The 19,977-nt window shown below is 37.3% G+C and overlaps 1 protein-coding gene across 6 annotated transcripts in view; it reads left to right on the top strand.

Annotated features, from left to right (window-relative positions):
* CNOT4 (CCR4-NOT transcription complex subunit 4) overlaps nucleotides 1–19,977 on the top strand; it is a 125,723-nt gene that overhangs the window by 51,333 nt on the left and 54,413 nt on the right. For all 6 annotated transcript variants that reach the window (XM_090287550.1, XM_090287548.1, XM_090287549.1 and 3 more), the window contains exons 2-6: nucleotides 1,865–2,129; nucleotides 7,507–7,704; nucleotides 18,146–18,232; nucleotides 18,974–19,075; nucleotides 19,807–19,932. In XM_090287550.1, the coding sequence (XP_090143676.1) occupies nucleotides 1,956–2,129; nucleotides 7,507–7,704; nucleotides 18,146–18,232; nucleotides 18,974–19,075; nucleotides 19,807–19,932 (687 nt within the window). In that variant the 5' untranslated portion in view covers nucleotides 1,865–1,955. The remainder of the gene's footprint in view (nucleotides 1–1,864; nucleotides 2,130–7,506; nucleotides 7,705–18,145; nucleotides 18,233–18,973; nucleotides 19,076–19,806; nucleotides 19,933–19,977) is intronic.

Raw genomic sequence — 19,977 nt, 5'->3', positions numbered from 1 at the left:
CTTTGTAATTCTGTGAACTACTCATAGTCTTTTCTCATTTTTTCTTTTCACTTATTTGACTTTTTAAAATTGCTTTATAAGATTTTTAAATACATTCTGGACACTAACTCTTCATTACATGTAGTGTATATATCCTTTACTCTGTTGCTTGTCTTTAATTTTGTTTCTGTTTTTTTATTCCATGTTGCTAAGTTGAACATATCTTTCTTTTAGGGCTTCTGCATTTCAGTCTTTCCCTAGGAAGACCTTCTGTATCCCAAGATTTGAAACATTCTTTTTTTTTCTAACACTTTAGTAGTTAATTTCTATGTATATTTCTTTAGACAGAGTATTTGGGATTTATTTTGATGGCACTGTGACATAGATATACAGTATTCCCTCACTTATCGCGGGTATTACGTTCCAGACCCCCATGATAGGTGAAAATCCGCAAAGTAGGAACCTTACATTTATTTTAGTATTTATATACATTTTAAGGCTCTATAAACCCTTCCCACACACTTATAAACCATTCCCAGTCCCTTATTAACCGTTTCCACACTTTTATAAACACTACTTATGTTCTTAAACATATTCTACACTCTTAAACCTATGTAACTTTAACAACATATGTACACAGTACCACAAAATCCCGCGATATAGTGAAAAATCTGCGATAAATAAATATAATATTTTTTTAAATCCTGCGATACAGCGAAGCCGTGATAAGTGAACCGCGATTTAGAGAGACAGTACTGTATACTGATTTTTTTCTTAAAGTTGGATAGACCAGTATCCTATTATACTGATTTTTTTCTTAAAGTTGGATAGACCAGTATCCTATTAGTGCTTATTAATTTGATCCATCCTTGCACTGTTGATTTGTAATGTCACTTTTGTAAAATATTAAATCTCATAAGTTTATGGTTATTTTTCTAGATTTTTAATTTACTTTCTTTGATCTTTTGTCTATATTTGTACCCATATCAAATTATTTAAATAGTAGTAGCTCTGTAATACAGTTCAGTATCTGATAGTGCAAATCCCCACATTTCCCTCCAGAAGTCTCAAAGCAATTCTCATGCATTTATTCTTTCATGTCAACTTTAGAATTATTTTGTCAAATTATGTAAAAAAAAAAGCCCTGTGACTTTGATAGGCATTGTATTTAGTTATATTTTGGAGTCTATCAGTTTTTTAACCTAAAATAGTGACTTCACCCTAATGTTTTAACAGTGATTTTAATTTAAATTGTTATTTAAAATTTTTCTACTCTGCCTGATCTACAAAGATACATTATTTAATTTTTATTTAGTCTGTTTAATATGTGCTTATTCTCCCAGAAGTGTTTGTTGGGTGTTATACATATGGCATATATGTATTTTTTTAACTCTAGCCTTTGTTTTCTTTGATAAGGGTTTGATATTAACATGTAATTTTAGATGACTGAAGCCTTTTAAATTAGGCTTATTTTGTAAATTGTGATGCATTTTAGAATAATATGCTTCTTTAATTATGTGGCAGTATTAAGTATTACTAGCTTTTAGGTCAGATATAAGACAGTTCACAGTGTGTTTTAAGGCTGAAGATGCTTCTCTATATCACTTAGACCCCTAAAATGTGCCATGTTAGTACGTTATTACTAAATGTTTTATCTAGAAAAAGGAAGTTCTTTTGTTTTTCTGTTGAATCCAAAAATTAATGATGCCAGGCTTTTTATTTTGGCATGCAAAAATATTCAGGTTTCCATTCTGAAATCTATTCTGAGATGAGAGCAAAACTTTACCTGATTAATATTCAAGTTTTTTGATAAAATGATTCTTGATTGTTGAAAATACCATTTTTTTCCAGTAGTAAACAGTATATTTTGTTCCTTCACATGCAGGTCTTTGAAGTTCTACATTTTAATTCTCAGCGCTGAACTTCTTTCTCCCTTAAATTATTATAAACTTTTGCTGCTGTTAATAAACGTGAAGATGTCTCGCAGTCCTGATGCGAAGGAAGACCCTGTGGAATGTCCTCTTTGCATGGAGCCCTTGGAGATAGATGATATCAACTTTTTCCCTTGCACCTGTGGCTACCAAATTTGCCGATTTTGTTGGCATAGAATTCGCACTGATGAAAATGGGCTTTGTCCTGCATGTAGAAAGGTAAGTACTCCAAAATAACTTCGTGTACATGTGTATGAGTAAATAGATTCTCGGATTTGTTGTTAACTAAGTACATGACTTTAGTAAAGTCACATAACCCCTCAGTTGGCCTTCATTTTGGCTGCTTAAAAGGATTAGGAGTAGAGAAGCAAAGAATTTAGATAGGATGGTATAAAAGTGGAAAAGCGTTTAATATATCTGCAGGGGATTCGCTTTAATTTTCTAGTACAAAATAGAAGTTTTGATATTCACTAAAATAAGTCACGGGTTAAAGTGACAGAAATTCTGGTTCAGAAGCCAGTAGTTGCTCATTTCTTGAGTGCTTATAACAATTTTTGGCCAATGACGCTGTCCCCATTTACACTTAAGGAAAGTGTGCAGACAGACTTGCCCCTGGGCATCAGCTAGTGGGTAATAGGCTTGGGACTCAAATACAAGTCTTTGGACTCCCTTCTAACTATAAAAGAAAAATTTTGATTTTTTAAAATGTTTTCTAGATTTTGTTGTTTTAATAAGTAGGTGCAACAGTTAGAGTGTAGTGAATGACCTATTACGGTGAGTAGGATTGTTGCATATCTATTTTGAAAGACTATTTGTGACCTTGGGGCTTCATGCAGTATCAGTTTTTTGCCTTTTCTTTAATGTTTGTATGATTTAAACATTTTTTTCTGTTTACTCATTTGAAAGAGTTTTTATGTTTATTACTACCAGATTTTGAGAAAGCAGAAATCTGTTTTACATACCTAGATTATTATTATTAATATTTTTAAAATTTTCTTACCAGAGGAATTAAATCTCAGAAGGCAGGACATTGTTCAGTTTTTTTTTAATCTAGTGTATATGTAATATACATTACATGAATGAAAACCAGATCTACTTAAGTGTTAATATAGTTTATATATAAAATATATATAACATGTAATAGATATGTATATTTAATACATATAATTTTATTTTTTTATATAGTTAATATACTTTTAAGAATGTGAATGGAAAGGTGAATGAAAATCTTAACATTAGCCATGGTTAAAATCTATAATAAGTTTGTGGTAATGGGTTTAAAACAGTCAGTCATTTTTTAAAAATTGGTTCCTCATTGTTTCATAAGATAATTAATTTGAACTATTTTTTTGAAAGTGGTAACTTGCAGGATGGCCCAAGACTCTAAGGCTCGTAAATGTGATTGACTTCAGGAAGTTTATCACTTTTTCTTTCTCTCTTTCTCTTTTTCTTTTGTAGTGTTGTGAAGTAGTCATTTTTTAAAAAAATTATTTATTTGTTTGTTTATTTATTTTTTGTTTTTTTAGAGAGAGGGGAAAGGAGAAAGAGGGAGAGAAACATCACTGTGTGGTTGCCTCTCACTCATGCCCCCAACTGGGGACCTGACGTGCAACCTAGTCATGTGCCCTGACTGGGAATCAAACCAGCGACACTTGGCTCACAGGCCGACGCTCAATCCATTGAGCCACAGCAGAAGTAGAGTCTTGATTTTAAAAGACCAATTGCTACATTTTCATTAGACAAAAATCAGTTATTTGGGGAAATACCAAAGGAATTCATTTCAATTTTAAGGGATTACCTAGAATCACCTCAGATCCTTTGAAAGTAGAGAAAAAACAGAAAAAATTTAAAAATAAAAGCAAAGCTTATTATCAATAAAGGGTGCTTTTCTGGGAGGGCCAGGAAGTATGAGGAATATGAAGGACAGAAAGCCGTTGGGATCAATTTCAATAGAGAAACATTAGCTTCCAAAACATACTCAGGAGAAAACTGCTGAAAAAAAAGGTAAGGATAGTGGTGCTTCAAGATCTTGGGAAAATATGTGTGGTTGATTATAGCATTGGAGCAGCATATGGATCCAGCCTAACTTTTATACCACATAGCGGAAGCAGATGCTCTCTGGCTGGAACATTCATGACGAGTTTGGGTCAGAGCCTTAAGGTGGATAGAAACACCTGGAGGAACTTGGACCTCCTATGCTCAGAAGATGAAATAATGACACATCCTATCCAGCAGCTTCTCCTCTCTACAGTCATAAAACAGCACCTGCAGTAAATAAATAGCATTTACAGGCTGGCTGACAAAATTCTTACATGTAAACATGTGCAACAAGAAAGAGTCAACAGACATTTTAAGAAAACCAACATTATGAAAGAGAAGCACAGAAATTAGTAAATGGAAGAACCTAACATAAGTAAGCAAAGAAATTTTTGAAAGTGTCGGTACAAGAAGTAAGAAAGAATGACATTAATGTAGAAAGAACATTTTTTAAAAAGCATATCAGAGATCTTGAAAATAGATGGGCTGAAGAAAGGAATGTATGCATTTCAAGAGCAAATTCGTAAGTTGGAAGATTGTGCTCAGTATTTTCTTGCAGGATATAGTGCAAAAAAATTAAAAAGTAGAAAGCATGAAAGAAAAGTTAAGCATCATAAAAAATAGATGTACTGGTTCTAACCTCTGCTAAGAGAAGTTTTAGAAGTAGTGAGTAAGACTAAGACTGGTTAGGGAGAAATAATCAAAGAACTAATAGAAGAAAATTTTTCATGAAAAACAGTTGTCCTAAAAGGGTTTTGTGAATATGAAGCAAGATGACTGAAAAAGATCAACATCTGTTTATATAATTGTGAAATTTTAGAATATCTAGAATAACGACAAGGTATTAAAGGCTCATGAGAAATACATAGACTACAAAGGAAGAAGAATAAAACTGATTTTGTTTTACAGCCATAGAAAAGAGAAAATAATTGAATTTGTTTTTCTAAATTTTTGAGTGAAAATAACTTTGAAGAATTCTCAATTTCAGATGTGAAAGCATAATAAAATATTTTTCAGACATACAAAGATTAATAAAGTTTAATATCCACTATACAGGAAAAGTAGAAGATTTGAGGATGCCTGCAAGGTTTTGGACTGAGCAACTGGAAGTAAAGAATGCCATTAATTGAGATGTGGAAGACTACAGTAGGAATAGGTTTTTTGAGTAGATCAGGAACTTAGTTTTAGACTTGTTAAGTTTGATATTCCTATTAGAAATCTAAATGGAGATGTTGAATAGACAGGTGACTATTCAAGTTTGTTTCTGGTATGAAGACAGATTCGGGTGTTATCAACATATAGAATGTTATTTATAAAATAATGATTCTTGATGAGATCACAAGAAAGAGGAGGTCAGTAGAAAAGATGAGAGATTGTCTAAGGATGAGCAACAAGACTGTCCAACATTTACAGGGAAAAAGATCCCGATTAAAGAAGTATTAGATAACTTCCTTCCAGGTCTCCCAACTTATAATCTATAGCTGAGATGGTTTTTCTACCTTCCTCCTTTCCTCCTTTTCTTCTTTCCTTATTCCCTCCCTCCCTCCCTCCCTTCCTTCCTTCCTTCCTTCCCTCCTTCCTTCCTTCCTTCCTTCCTTCCTTCCTTCCTTCCTTCCTTCCTTCCTTCCTTCCTTCCTTCCTTCCTTCCTTCTTTGCAGTTGTTAATGGAACAAGAATAAATTTTGTTGGTGGTGGTTGTTTAGTGGAAGCACAGCTTCAGAACTCTTCTTGGTCTCTTGACCACCAGACCTTCCGTGCACCTGTGTCGCGGCTGGAGTGGGTCACGGAAGGCAGACCGTCTTGGAGACTGAGACCTGGCTTACTTAACCTCGCCGGGGCGTGAGCTGAGCACTCTGAGCACACGCCTCTCTGAGGCTGCCTGTCTTAGTCAGGGACCAGCAAGTCTTGGTGTCTCTGGGGATCAGCCTCAGTGGTTGTGTGAACACAGAGTGTTGCTGGAGGCCTGGAAAGGACCGTGAAGCTGCCGCTTACGTTAGCAGGGGGAGAGCCTGAAGAGGCCACTGTAAGTGGCAGATTGGCATGGTTTAAATAAACTTGGAGATGCAGGTAGGGGACTAGTTGAAATAAGCTTCTGATTTTGGTCCACAAGGTGAAACCTGCCTGGTTGCAGAAATGGCTTCTTTGCTTTAATAGCTTTGAAAAGCAGAGCGATGGCGGTTTTAGAAACCAAGAGCATTTAGTGCTTCTGTTTGGTCCTAGTTGCTGAGCCTAATGGAGTCAAAAGGACCTTAATGCTTTCCTAAATATGGGGACAGGCTGCCTGGTCATGTGTCAGTGCAGCATTCTGAGAAAAATACCTGGTGGAAACAGCAGATGTGGGAACACAGGTGGTGTGCTGACCGCATCATACAGCGTTAACTCACGTGGAAATCAGAGGCTGGCCAACCAAATGAAAACTTCAGCAAGGGTATTATTATTTTAATCTCAGAAATAATAGAAGATATTGCATTCATGAAACAGGAACAGGATAGTATTAAAAACTTTGGGGAACAATAAATACCATGATTGAAATTTAAAATTTGATAGAAATAAGAAAAGAGTCAGCAGATGAAGTTGAGAAGATCTCTTAAAAAGTAGTGCAAAATGACAAAGTTATTGGTGAAAATGAAGAACGTATCTTTTATTTTATGGAAAAACCCACAAGAACTTTTTGACCATCCCAATACTGGGACTCCCATTTTACCAAAGAGAAAAAAAACTAAAGTAAACAGGTCCCGTAACTTAGCTACGGTCTCTCAGAGGGTAAAGCCAAGATTCAAAGCCATGCAGTGTGAGTCCACAGTTCTTATTCAGGCCTTGTAGCCTTGGCATTAGCAGTAGGAATGAAACCAATATTGTAATGATGAGAAAGGAAAAAATTATAGTAGTATAATTGATAATGTTTGTTGAGAATTACTGTGTGCCACTCATAATTGCTGTATAAGTGTTATTTAATCTTTAGATCAGTCTTTAAGATTATTTTCATTTTACTTGTGAGGATACTGAGGCCTCGAGTGTGGTTAACTTACCTAAGACCACATAGCTAGTAAATGTTGAAACTAAATTTAAACACCTGAATCAGAGTTTCTGTGTATTATATTTATTTCCCCTCTGTGTCTCTCTTTGACTGGAAGTGTGTTAGAAAACAACACATTAATCTTCTATTACATAGCAGGTTCTCATTAAATATTTGTTTATTATAACACATAAACCTCTTATGTAGTACCTTAGAACTTTAATTTTCCTGTAAGCTGTGTGTTAGGCACCGTAGGGACTCTACGATTTTTTTTAAATTTAAAAAATTTTTTTTAGAACCTTTGGTTTAAGCTTTAGCACTAAAAGCTACCTGTGCTAAGCTCTAGAAAACAAGTATTCAGAAAACTATTTTTATTTATCATTTAACTTTTATTAAATAAAAATAGTTCAGGCAATTAAAAGATTCAGAAAATTGGCGATGTAACAAATAACCACATACTCATACTCCAGAATTTGGTAATTGTTATTTGTTTAGTTTTCTGTTTATTTAACGCTAACTTCTATGTTGGTTTTATGCTTAAAGCCATATCCAGAAGACCCAGCAGTTTATAAACCACTCTCCCAGGAAGAATTACAAAGGATAAAGAATGAGAAAAAACAGAAACAAAATGAGAGAAAACAGAAAATATCAGAAAATCGCAAACATTTGGCTAGTGTACGTGTTGTACAAAAAAACCTCGTCTTTGTTGTAGGTCTGTCTCAGCGTCTAGCAGACCCAGAGGTAAGTCCTTTTCTATTTTCTTTCTCAACATGACATTTTCTTCTTTTTGCTTCTCTTATTTGAAAATAAGTGCTGACCCTGCCCACCTGTAGGAGCCCACAGAAAATATTGAAACTTAGAGGAAATGGGAAATGACTTTTTAATAGTCCCTAAGAAACCAATGACCAGTTGTGATCTTAGGCAAGTGTTGTATGTAATCTCCGTTGGCCTCATTTTCTTCACTGGTACAACTGGGTGGTTGAATTACTTTACTATAGATCTCCAAAGTCCCCTCTAGTCTTAATAGCCTGAAACTTGGATAATAGTTCTATTTTGTGGTTGGTTCTCTCTTTCTGTAGCTATGTAAGGCCCAGCAGTGTAGATGCAGTTAGGTGAGCCCATTAGAGATCTGCCCAAGTAGTAGTTCTCGTCTGCGGAAGAATTGTAGAACTGTGGTTCCGCTGTTCTTTACTCATTCATGTCAAAGCCAGTTGTCAGGAAAGAGGGAGAATTGGATGAAGGGATATAATGGACCGGGTTCTTTGTCATCTGTTTAGAGGCAGGGAGGATCTTAACCCTTTTGTTTATTACCTCTTTTCTCTCCTTCCATCACGAGCCTTCTTAGGGTAATGTTGAACTCATAAGTTGCCGTGATGCCTTTGAATGCACATGTGCTGATTTTTAGTTTCTGATATGCCAGGAGGTGCTGACTAGATTAATGGGAAGGCAGATAGGAGCTAATTAACAACCAGAGTATTTACTTCAGTAGGAGAGAGCTGGATTTTGTGGATCTGCCTAAAGCACCCATTGAGAAGGTTTTGAAGTAATGCCCATCATGGTACCAGTCAGAGGGACGATTGTAGTGATTATTGCCTGGGAAGGTGGGAATCATCAGCTTGGCTAAGTAAGGTTAAGACCCCAGGAGGAGGAAATTTAAGGAGTCTAAACTTTGATTTTATAAAATTCAATTTAGAGAGAAGAGTAAATATTTATTGATGATGAATTTATTATGTATTGAGGTTAGGAAGGGCTTCCAGTCAGTGGAGGAGAAAGGCAGGGAGATTTTACTATGAAGGCTCTATCATTGAGAATAAATATGGTGGCAACTCAAGAATCACTAGGACCTAGGTCCAGAGATGCTGGCATTTGCGGGCTACGTGATCTTTAGGAGACCAGGTTCTTTCCAAAGCCAAAAGGTGGATCCAGAGTTCATACAGGAAAAGACTTAGTAAAAGATGTTAAGGAGAGAGCTCATTTTAGACTTATGATTCATCTTCAGCAGCCAGTTCTTCCTTTTTCTAAGCTGGTACATAACTCCCCGGGCAGGCACTTCACCCGTGACAGTTTCCCTGACTACTGCCACGACTTCTCATCGGCTCTGGCTCTCTCTCTGTCTCTCTCTCTCCAGTTCTGCCTTTTTCCTCAGCAGAGGGTACTCTCACCACTGCAAGTTTTTTATTTATCTGCCTCTTTTTACTCTGTATCTTATTGATTAGACTATTTGCGTTTCTGAAACTGCTACCCCAATAAACTAAGGGAAGTTTTATCTTGATTTGAGAATTCTTAGATGTGAATGTCCTTGAGTTTTTTAAGTACATCTTGGATCTGGTCAGCTGTAAGACTGGGGGAGGTATAGGAGCAACCGCTGAAGGCTAGGTGAAATTAAGCCATCAACCTGAAGTTTCGATTATAGGTTTTCTACCTCTTCTTTAGACTCTATTGTTTGGTTTTATTTACAACATTCTCCCTTTATCATCTGTGGGGAATTTGTTATAAGTCTCCCAGTGGATGCCTGAAATTGAGGAAAGTACTGAACCCTATATGTGTGTACTGTATTTTTTTCTATACATATATACCTGTGGTAAAACTTTAATTTATAAATTAGGCACAATAACAAATTAACAATAACCAATAATAAAATAGACCAATTTTAACAGTATACTATAATAAATGTTATATGAATGTGGTCTCTGTCTCTCAAATATCTTATTGTACTGTACTCACCCTTTTACTGAGAGAAATACCTGCATGATGAGATGAAGTGAGGTGAATGATGCAGGCATTGCGATGAGGTGTTAGGCTACTGTTGACCTGCTGATGGTACATCAGAAGTAGGATTATCTGCTTCGGGTCATCCTGGATCATTGAATCTTGATGATGTTGATGTTTGGATGTCAGAAGCGAACAGTGTCAGTAGTTGGAGAAATTTAGTGTTTTCGGACCACAGTTGACCGCGGATATCTGAAACCACAAAAGTGAAAGTGCGGATAAGGGAGAACCACTGCACTTAACAGCGATTTCTTGTTTCCATTAATAACATCACTCCAGAATGACTAATTGAAGAACTGTTACAGAGAAAGAAATTAATCTAGGCGGTGACCAGTGAGAGAGAACACTTTATTAGGAGTCTCAGTGTACCTCAAAAACAACTCTACTGGTTTATACTTTAAAATAATTGTTTGGTAAGAGGACAGTGAACTTTCTTAAACATTGGTTTTTCTCTCTTATTTCTCTTGGAAGCAGAGGAAGACCAGAGACCGGTGTTTTATTTATTAGATCCTATCACTTCTAAATAATAATATCTTTAAAAATTCTCTTAATTTCTCTGTACAGGCTTTCTAATTTGGAAAACTTAAAGTTGACCTCATAAGAAAACTCGAAGTTTCAAACTGTTAGTGTAACTTTCAAGTCAAAGAATATCCCTGTTATTTACTGGTCTTTAGATGATTACTAAAACAGAAGAGTTTAGGAAAATTTAAAACTTATTTTGAAAATATTTTTTGTATACCAGAAATTTTCATACCATGATTGTCAAATGTATCATTTATTGAATAATAGAAAAAGCTATCTTAGAAGATATAGTAATTAGAGGTAATGATTAGAGGTAACGATCGTCTTCTAAGTTGTAAAATTTTAGGTTTGTTGGAACCTAATTCATTTACTCTGTAAATTGACGCTTGAATACTTACCATGGGTTGGACATTTGATGTCGGAAATAAAGTAGTTTAGCAAGCCAGTCACAGTCTCATTCCTTAATAAGTTTACAGATTCGTAGGGAATACGAAATTTAAGAACTTATAAGTGTACTGAGCATTTATAAACAGGGAAATGGGGCTCTTTGCACACATACAACAGTGGGGAACTTCATGTATAGAGATCCACAGAAAGTCTCCCTGAGGAAAGGATGGTTAGGAATTACCAGGAATTAGGCAGCAGATAAGGACAGGAGAGTCCCAGGTGGATGGTGGCCTGAGAGAGCAAATTGTTGGAAGAACTAAAAGACTTTGAAGACCTAGCTGTTTCATTTAAAAATGAGAAATGGAGGCACGGGGAAGAGAGTGACTTGCCTGTGATCACACATCTGTTCCATAGCATAGCCAGGACTGGGAAAACCTCCCAACCACACCCCCACACCCCCACACCCCTCACATACCCCGTCTTAAAGCTCCTATTTCAGTATATTTCATCGTGATGATTGTTCTGTTATTCATCCTCTTATGCGTCCATCCGTCATCCATTTATCCATTCATCCTTCCATCTGCTTACCAGGTGTTTGATTTTTCTCTGTCATCATGAACACTTGACTGTGGTCCCAAAGAAGCCATTTTACGCATTCGACATGCTATTGGGCATTTATAATTCTGTCACATGACCTTTTATATTCTATGTTAGTACGAAAACTGGCTCACTGAAGTAAATAGTTAACATTGAATATATGGATAATGTGATAAGCAGGGTGCTGGGCCTACTCCCCATACTTTATTTACTTTAATACTATTTTGCTAGTTGACTTATGTTTAGGCAGAATCTGTAGTGTTCAACTTAATCTAAAATGTTTTAATGACTTGAATTTCTCTTGCCTGGGCGGGCCATTTCTTCTCAGCCATAGGCCATTTGTTGATGCATTGAGGCCCATCAGTGTTCCGTGTCCATGTAATTCTTTGTGTTCACTGCCAAGATGGTTTAATTTCTCATTAAGCATGTATTGAGTACCTGAGGTGTTCCAGGCACTCTGTAAGACACTGAGCGTGCACCCATGAGAAAGTAGTCCCTGGTTATTTACAAAGGAACAGTGCAATATGACAGGCGGTGTGTGCCGTGGAGGCGCAGGAGGGGGCACTGGACCTTTAGGTGGGAGGCATGTACCCCTCTGTTATCTTCGGGGTAAAGTGCTCCTGGCACAGGAACTGTGCTAATGCTTCTGGATGGGAGAGCTCGGTCTGCAGGGGGTTGGTTTGGCTGGAAAGAGTGCAGTGTGAGAAAGAAGGCTGGTGAGGTAAGTGACAATGGATTACCAAGGGCTTTCTAACCATGCCAGGGGGTTTGCACTTTATCTTCGGCACTGGGAAGCTGTTAAATGTCCTTAAGAACAGTGACATGGCTAGACTTGTCCTTTGAAAATACCTGGCTGCAATGTGACATGTCAGTGTAATTATATACAAATCTTATGTTGTTATAAAGGTGCCAAATATGGGCCAGAAACTTCATAATTCATTGATCTTTAACCTTATCAGACATAGTACCCACTTTTTAAAAAGTAGTATTTTCTAACACCCTTTGACTTTCATGAAGTGCCTTCTTGATAATATAACCTGTCTGCATAGATAATTTGCAAAAAAATATAAAGAAGAAATAAAAGGAAAGTAATTATAAAAAGCCTTTATACTTGGGTCCTGCTACCTTAGAACCTTGCTCCTTAAGGTTTGGCCTCTGGGCCGGTAGCGTCAGTGTCACCTGGGAGTTCGTTAGCAGACTCCTGGGGCCTGCCTCAGAGCTGCTGAGCCAGACCTGCATGTTCCCTAGATCTGCAGGTGACTCGTGCATGTAGTCAGGTTTGCGAAGTACAGAGTACAGAGTACAACCGGAAGATGCTTACATCTGTCTGTAGAATCACTCTGAATGTGGCAACTCCAAACACAGATTGTTACAGGCGTGTGTATCCACAGCTCGGGTACTACGAAATGTTCAGTGACAATTCTCTGAAACAACTCTTAGTAAAATTCCAAACAAAGCTTTTGTACTCTTCTCTTAATTACATATATTTGCTTTCCTGTAAATTCAAAATATGTCAAAACCGTGGGAAACTACTTTGTGTTTACATATAATATGGAGTTTGTTTTTAGGTTCACTTAATTATAAGCAGTCTTCTCAGTTAAGTGAGAGTCTTGTAGGACATTTCGAAAGCTGTACAGGACAGCTCTTTGTTGTGCAGGGCTCTTCCAAGCATCGTAAGGCACCCTGGCTCCCATCCACTGACCAAGACCACTGTCTTCCAGTCACTTTGACAACGTCCCCCAATAAAGCTCCCGCAAACTTCCGAAGTGCCCTCCCGCATGCTGCCTTCATCGGAACTCCCACCATAAACTCAGATGTGCTGTGAGATGCTGACGTAGCGCAAACCGTTGATACGCATCCAACTAGACTGGTGAATGAAGTTCTGCACTCCCCCTGCCAGGAAACTTCTCAAAATGTGCTCTCCTGCCCCTCAACCCTGAAACTGCTGTGACCAACCCGAGAGTCATTGCCTTCGCCACTATTACTATCATATTCCTCAGAGTATTTGGTGGGAAAAAAGTGTAATCACTTCACCTTCTAATTCATTAAAATCATAATAAAATAGGGTAAAAGTAATAAGTTGATCCTTGAACAATATGGGGGTGTGGAATGACTTGAAAATCTACATATAACTTTTGAATCTCCCAAAACTTACCTACTAAGAGCCTACTGTTGACCGGAAACCTTACTGATAATAATTAATTAACATACTTTGTATATTTTATGTATCATGTACTGTATTCTTTATTATAAGCTACAGAAAAGATGTTATTAAGAAAATCAGGAGGAAGAGAAAATAAATTTACAGTACTTGACCGTATTTATCAATACCACAACTTTACATGGTGTGTTTACAACATGAATCATCTCTCAGTATCTACATCAATATTGTCTTATATGATACAAAACACTGTAGACGTTATATATATTACTGACACTAGACATCAAAAATGGAAAGATAATCGCAAAAATTCATATTTATTTACAGGTGTAACAATTCATGCACTGATAATGAAGAAGAAAATATCATTATTTTTTGATAGCCTAGTGTAATTTGTACGATCACTTCATACACTAATGAATGACTCGTTAAAAAATTTTTATGTGTGGCTCAGTGGATTGAGCATCGGCCTGTGAACCAAGTGTCACTGGTTCGATTTTCCAGTCAGGGCACATAACTAGGTTGCATGTCAGGTCCCCAGTTGGGGGTGCAAATGAGAGGCAACCACACAGTGATGTTTCTCTCCCTCTTTCTCCTTTCCCCTCTCTCTAAAAATAAATAAATAATTTTTTTATGGCATACAATAGTATAGTTATATTCAAATACAGTATTGGAAACATTGTTACATTTTCAAAAACCACTTGTGATGATAGGCTGATAGGTAATTTCTCCAGTTACGAGAGAGGCATACTATACAGTAATGTAATTCCTTGAGAGCAGACTTCTAAAACAGTAAGAAAACGCATTAATTTTATATTAAGCATCCCTCACTTTATGCCTGTGTAAGGACAGGCTTCCACTTCCATACACGTCTTGTGCATGATGATGTACACAGTGACCACATATCAAATGATAAGGATCATGACACAAAATTGTTTCATACCAATGTATTTGCGCTACACTTAATAGATTTTTCTCGTGAAAACAGACACAGCAGAGAAGTTTATTTACTGTATGGCATGAAGATTACTCTTCATTAAGTGGAAGTGGATTATGATTAAGGTCTCCATCCTCATAACCTTCACACTGAGTAGGCTGAGAAGGAGGAGGAGGGGTTGGCCTTGCTTTCTCAGGGGTTGCAGAGGCAGAAGAGATGGAAGGGGACGCAGGGGAGGCAGGCACAGTCAGTGTAACTTACGGCGATACATCATGAGCTCTGTGTGGCTTTTTTGCTTTTTCATTTCTCTGAAAAGGTTTCTGTACAGTACCAGTTTTTCTCCCACTGTTTGGTGTAGTCTCCGTGCTAGGGTCGTAGAAGGTCCCTGTCATATAAGAAGTCAAATGCAATCTTGAACAATCGAAAGACTTCTGCCAGATTATCTGGTTTGTCAGTTGGTTTTCTGGTGCTGCTGCTACATCCGCCTCATCGACTGGCTCGGGTTTGAAAGCCTCTACCTCCAGCAAGTCATCTTCTGTTAATTCTTCTGATGTGTTATCTATTAGCTTTTGAATTTCTTCGAGAGCCATATCTTGAAACCCTCCGCCCCTCCCCTTTTTTGCCATATTCACAACCACTTTAACGATTTCCTTTATCAGCTCTTTTACAAAGCCCGTGAAGTCATGCACGGCGTCTGGACAGTTTTCTCCAGCAGGAATTTATTGTTTGGGGCCTCATGCCATCCGCAGCTTTTTCTGTAACAATGATGCATCTTCAGTGGTGTCATCCTCCCAGACTTCCGAGACGTTCTCTCCGTCAGGGTTCTCTTCCATAGCGTCGGCAGGCCTTCCCAGAGAGCCCCGTGCGTAATGCTCCTTAAAGGTCCTTGTGACCCCTGATCTAGAGGCTGAGTTGGGGGACATTGTGTTTGGGGGCAAGTAGTCCACTTCGATGCCTTCATTGTTGAACTGATAGGGCTCTGAGTGGCCAGTGGCATGTCCAATGTCAAAAGAACTTTAAAAGGCAGCCCCTTACTGGCAAGGCACAGTACTTCCTGACTCTGGGGACAAGGCATCGATGGAACCAGTCCAGAAAAAGGGCCTTGTCGTCGTGCAGCTAAATGAATGGCAGCTGGTGTTTATCTTTTCCCTTCAAGGTTCAGGGGTTAGCAGCTTTTTCTAGATAAGGGCATTCCTGATCATAGAGCCGACTGCATTTGTACAAAACGGTAGAGTTAGCCTTTCACTTCCTACCTTAAATCCTGGTGCTCGCTTCTCTGCTTTGCTAATAAGTGTCCGTTGTGGCATTCCCCCCCCCCCAAGAATAGGGCACTTTTGTCCGTATTAAAATTCTGTTCAGACAGCCTTTCTTATGATTTTCTTAATGGCGTCTGGGAACTTGTCGGCCGCCTTTTGGTCGGCAGAAGCTGCATCTATTACCTGGACATTTTTAAAGCCAAACCTCTTTCTAAAATTATCAGACTATCCTTTGTTGGCATCAGATTCTTTAGCTTATTCACCTTTCTTTTACTTAAAGTTGTCATATAATGACTTTGCTTTTTTTCCCAAATCATGTTAGAGTCTACAGGTATTTCTTTCCTTAGCAATCCTCTACCCACATAAAAGTCGCATTCTCAATATAAGATAAAAAGCTATTTTGCAGAAGTCAAAGGTTTTCAAAAATGCTGGTGTAGCTGCAGCAAGGGCGCCGCACATTGCCTTTTCTTTTTTACACGCTGCTTTGGATTCATTTATCTCAAAATGGCAGCTGCTGCAGCTGCGCACCTCGGTCTGTGATGCCCATCTGGCCCCTCAGCCTTTGCTCATAACGTGGTGGCTTTTCTCTGCTTCTTGGGAGCACTTCCAGCATCACTAGTGGCACTTCATATGGGTCCCGTGGTGTTATCTAAGGTTGATGGTATTGCACTAAATGCAATGAAAAATACACAAGAACCTTGCGAGATCACTTTTTACTGCGCTGCATAATGTGCTGGCGGGACAGCTGTTCGCACGGCGATGATTAGCATCACGTGGCGTTTTAAGCGGGTACTTGTAATACTTGAGTTCACCGCAGTGGCAACAGGAGGTGACAGTGAAATTATTGCGGTAGTACAGCATGTACTGCAGCTCGTTCTATGCAGGTTTGATTTAATATTGCATCTTTCAGCTGTGAATGGCATTGTGTATGTTTGTGTAAGTTTTGAAAATTTTTAAGCTTTTATATTAGATTTGTGTATATTTTATGATAGTAAATAACAGAGTAAGTTGGTATCTATATAATATTTTATTCACTTATGATATACCTAACAATTTTTTAAAAAATATATCAAAGCTACTTAATTCATCTGTGAGATTTTTTCAAATTGTTAATTTCAAAAAAATTTTTTTTTCCTATATATTTATTGAAAAATTCGTGTATAAGTGGACCCACACAGTTCAAATTGCGTTGTTCAGGGGTCAACTGTATGTTAATTAAGTTGCAAACTGTTAAGAATTAATGATACCCCAATCATAGACTGTTTCACAAAGCTTTAATTCTCACTGATGCAGAACATATCTAAACTTGGCTAATTTGCCAGTAAGTACCTTGGCGCAAAAACCTCTATCATAATTTGCAACTACTTCAAAATTATATATATTCTTTTGTTTTTCCTAAGTTAAAAAAAAATCCTCACCCAAGGATACGTTCGTTGATTTTAGAGAGAGAGCAAGAGGGAGAGACATCGATCTGTTGCCTTTTGTGTGTGCCTCCATTGGGCATTGAAATTGCAGTGTAGGTATGTGCCCTGACCGGGGATTGAACCCACAACCTTTTGGTGTATGGGACAATGCTCCAATGAACTGAGCCACCCCACCAGGGCTCTTTTTCTAAAATATACCTGTAGACCTACTGTTCTACAATCTCTCCAAACAGCAAGCTTTCTTTCAAAGGAAGCTTTCTGTGCATACCTGTTCAAGTGTATGCAAAATATTCTTTCCAAACACTTTATAATATCTTCACACACAACTTGGTAAGTTTTCAAGAGAAGCTGAATGAATACATAAGATGATCATAAGTATGATGGGAAGTAACCATGGAGAACTAATCTAAGGAATAGAGGAAGAAATGTATAGATTTGTTTCCCAGCTGTTTTGTCCTGTCTATCATCTCACATACACTGTTTATTGGGAATAGAGGGGTAAAAAAAATTGGAAAGTTGAGAAATGGTAATATCAATTGATCTAAGAAAACTAAATAAATATATATACACAAACACAGTAATAAATCATAAAGCATTGACAGTTGAAGAGGATTCTGTTACGGTATTTGAAATTTGTAGTTCATAAACAATGCTTTAATATATCAGATGTTATATACAATAGATTTATGAGTAAAGACTGTTTCTACTTAGGTCCTTGAATTTTTATCTCTGTCTTTAATACATAATTTTGGTCATTGCTTTGAGAAATAACTTCTTATAGGGATTATCTATTAATGAAAATGTGGTCAGGATTTTGATCTGTTTTGTGTTTAAGAATATTGTAAACATTAAGATCCCAGAGTTTTGGTGCAGAAATTAGAACATAGTAGAAAATAACTAAACTTACTGAATCTCAGTTTCTGTTCAGTGGTCAATAAAAACTAGCGATTAGACTCTGTTGATGATCTCCTGTAGGTTAACCACACACATTATAATTAGGAAAATAGTCACATTTATTAAAAAACATTAAAAGTTATTTTGCTTTCACTGAAGAGTATGTGTCCCCATTATAAGGATAAAGTTGATGAAAATGAGGACAGTTTATATCTTATTTCTTCTTCTTTTATAGGTTTTAAAACGACCAGAATATTTTGGGAAGTTTGGTAAAATACATAAAGTTGTTATCAATAACAGCACATCATATGCAGGCTCACAGGTAACTAATTATAAGGATTTTTGCCTTTCCTCCCTATGGTCTGGGTTTAACCTGGGCTGTCAGAAGGAAATTTCATTTTCTGTGATTAGGAAGCTTTAGGGTCAAGGACTTAAGCAGTGTAGAGACCTCTCTGTTGGTGGAGCGGGGCCATTTTTGGTGCTCATTGGACTCTTCCAGGACTTTACAGTGAATTGATAGTAATAAGAGGAAAATAGTAAAACAAAGATTTAGTGATGGTTTGAAGGGGAGGCAAAGTTGAGTCTATTATTAGTCTAATAATTAATGATTTCTAATTAATACTTTCAGATATTGAAAGCTTAATAGGGCTCTTTGTTACGCTGCTATTAGCAGATGGACTATTCTTGCAAAGTGCATTTATTAATTTGACCCAGAGCCTTCAAATCTTAGTTTTTAAAATCTAACTTTCAAAGCTTGCTTTTTGTAACCTTGAGAAGCCTGTCAAATGACTTTAAAAGAATAAATGCCAGTCCAAAGATGATATTTTATTCACAAGTATTTATTCACAAGTCTACTTAAAAACGTAACATTTATTAAGTATGATTGTTTTAAAATGAGCTAGTGTATGGTTTAATTAAAGCTACTACAACTTCTAATTATTGCGATTATTTTTAATGACGGTAGTGGTAAAGGCTTTTAGAACTTCCTAGGCAAGTTACAAGAGAAATCTTTTAAAATGTTTTTGTTGCATTTGAAACTAACAACAGCGGGTTTTCACTTTAGGGTCCAAGCGCCAGTGCGTATGTCACCTATATCCGGTCAGAAGACGCGCTCAGAGCCATACAGTGTGTCAACAATGTGGTGGTAGACGGCAGAACGCTTAAGGTAGGAGGGTCCTTTTGATTTTTTTTTTTTAAAGGGGGAGGGATAAAAACGTAAGTAGAGGAGTACCTGGCATTTACATAATACTTTTGAAGGGAGTCTCTTTGAAGATGGCTTTTTAGGCACCCATTCCAACCTGTGACAGCTGACTTGTTTACTGCTGGTTTACGTACGGTCCTGTTTTGGCCGATATGAACAAACATTTTCATTATGGGAGGAACAGTCATTTAAAATCTTCTATACTTATGCACTTTATTCTGTAAGAATGAATCTGTTCTTTTCAGAAATAGATAACAGCTCTGACTTGTTGTCCTTAAGTATTTTGACATTGATCAGTGCAGGTTTGAGTGAAGGGTCCCACCAAGCAGGGCTTTATGTAAATGGGGGAAGAATGGCATAATTAGAAAAAGCAAATTGCCTTCTTATGTGCCTAACTACTCATAATGTGGGACAGATTTTGTCTCTCTTCTGACCACAAAGGAAGAAGATTTGGATGCTCAAGCCCTAGAAACCATAGACTGAGATGATGTCTTCAGTTTTTTCAAATGAGCATCATCTTTAATAAGTCCTCCTAAATAATAATGGTTTATTTCTCTGGTATCCATAGGCACACTTCTTATTCTGTCGTGTCTGGGTCTCATGTTAGGAGAAGTGAAAACACAGAACATGGAAATTCTCATTGTGGTGTCATTTCACATTTCGGGGCCTTTCCCCCTCTTCTCCTCCTCCTGCAGGCATCTCTAGGTACAACAAAATACTGCAGCTACTTCTTAAAGAATATGCAGTGTCCAAAGCCTGACTGCATGTATCTCCACGAATTGGGGGACGAGGCGGCCAGTTTCACAAAAGAGGAAATGCAGGTAGTAATGTGACTTACCAAGTTGCTGAAAAGGGGAGGATTATTC

The sequence above is a fragment of the Furipterus horrens genome, unplaced genomic scaffold (genome assembly GCF_987537825.1).
Source record: "Furipterus horrens unplaced genomic scaffold, mFurHor1.1.pri manual_scaffold_9, whole genome shotgun sequence".
Taxonomy (NCBI): Eukaryota; Metazoa; Chordata; class Mammalia; order Chiroptera; family Furipteridae; genus Furipterus; species Furipterus horrens.
The sequence above is the reverse complement of the archived record's forward strand: the minus strand, read 5'-3'. Positions and strand labels throughout refer to the sequence as shown.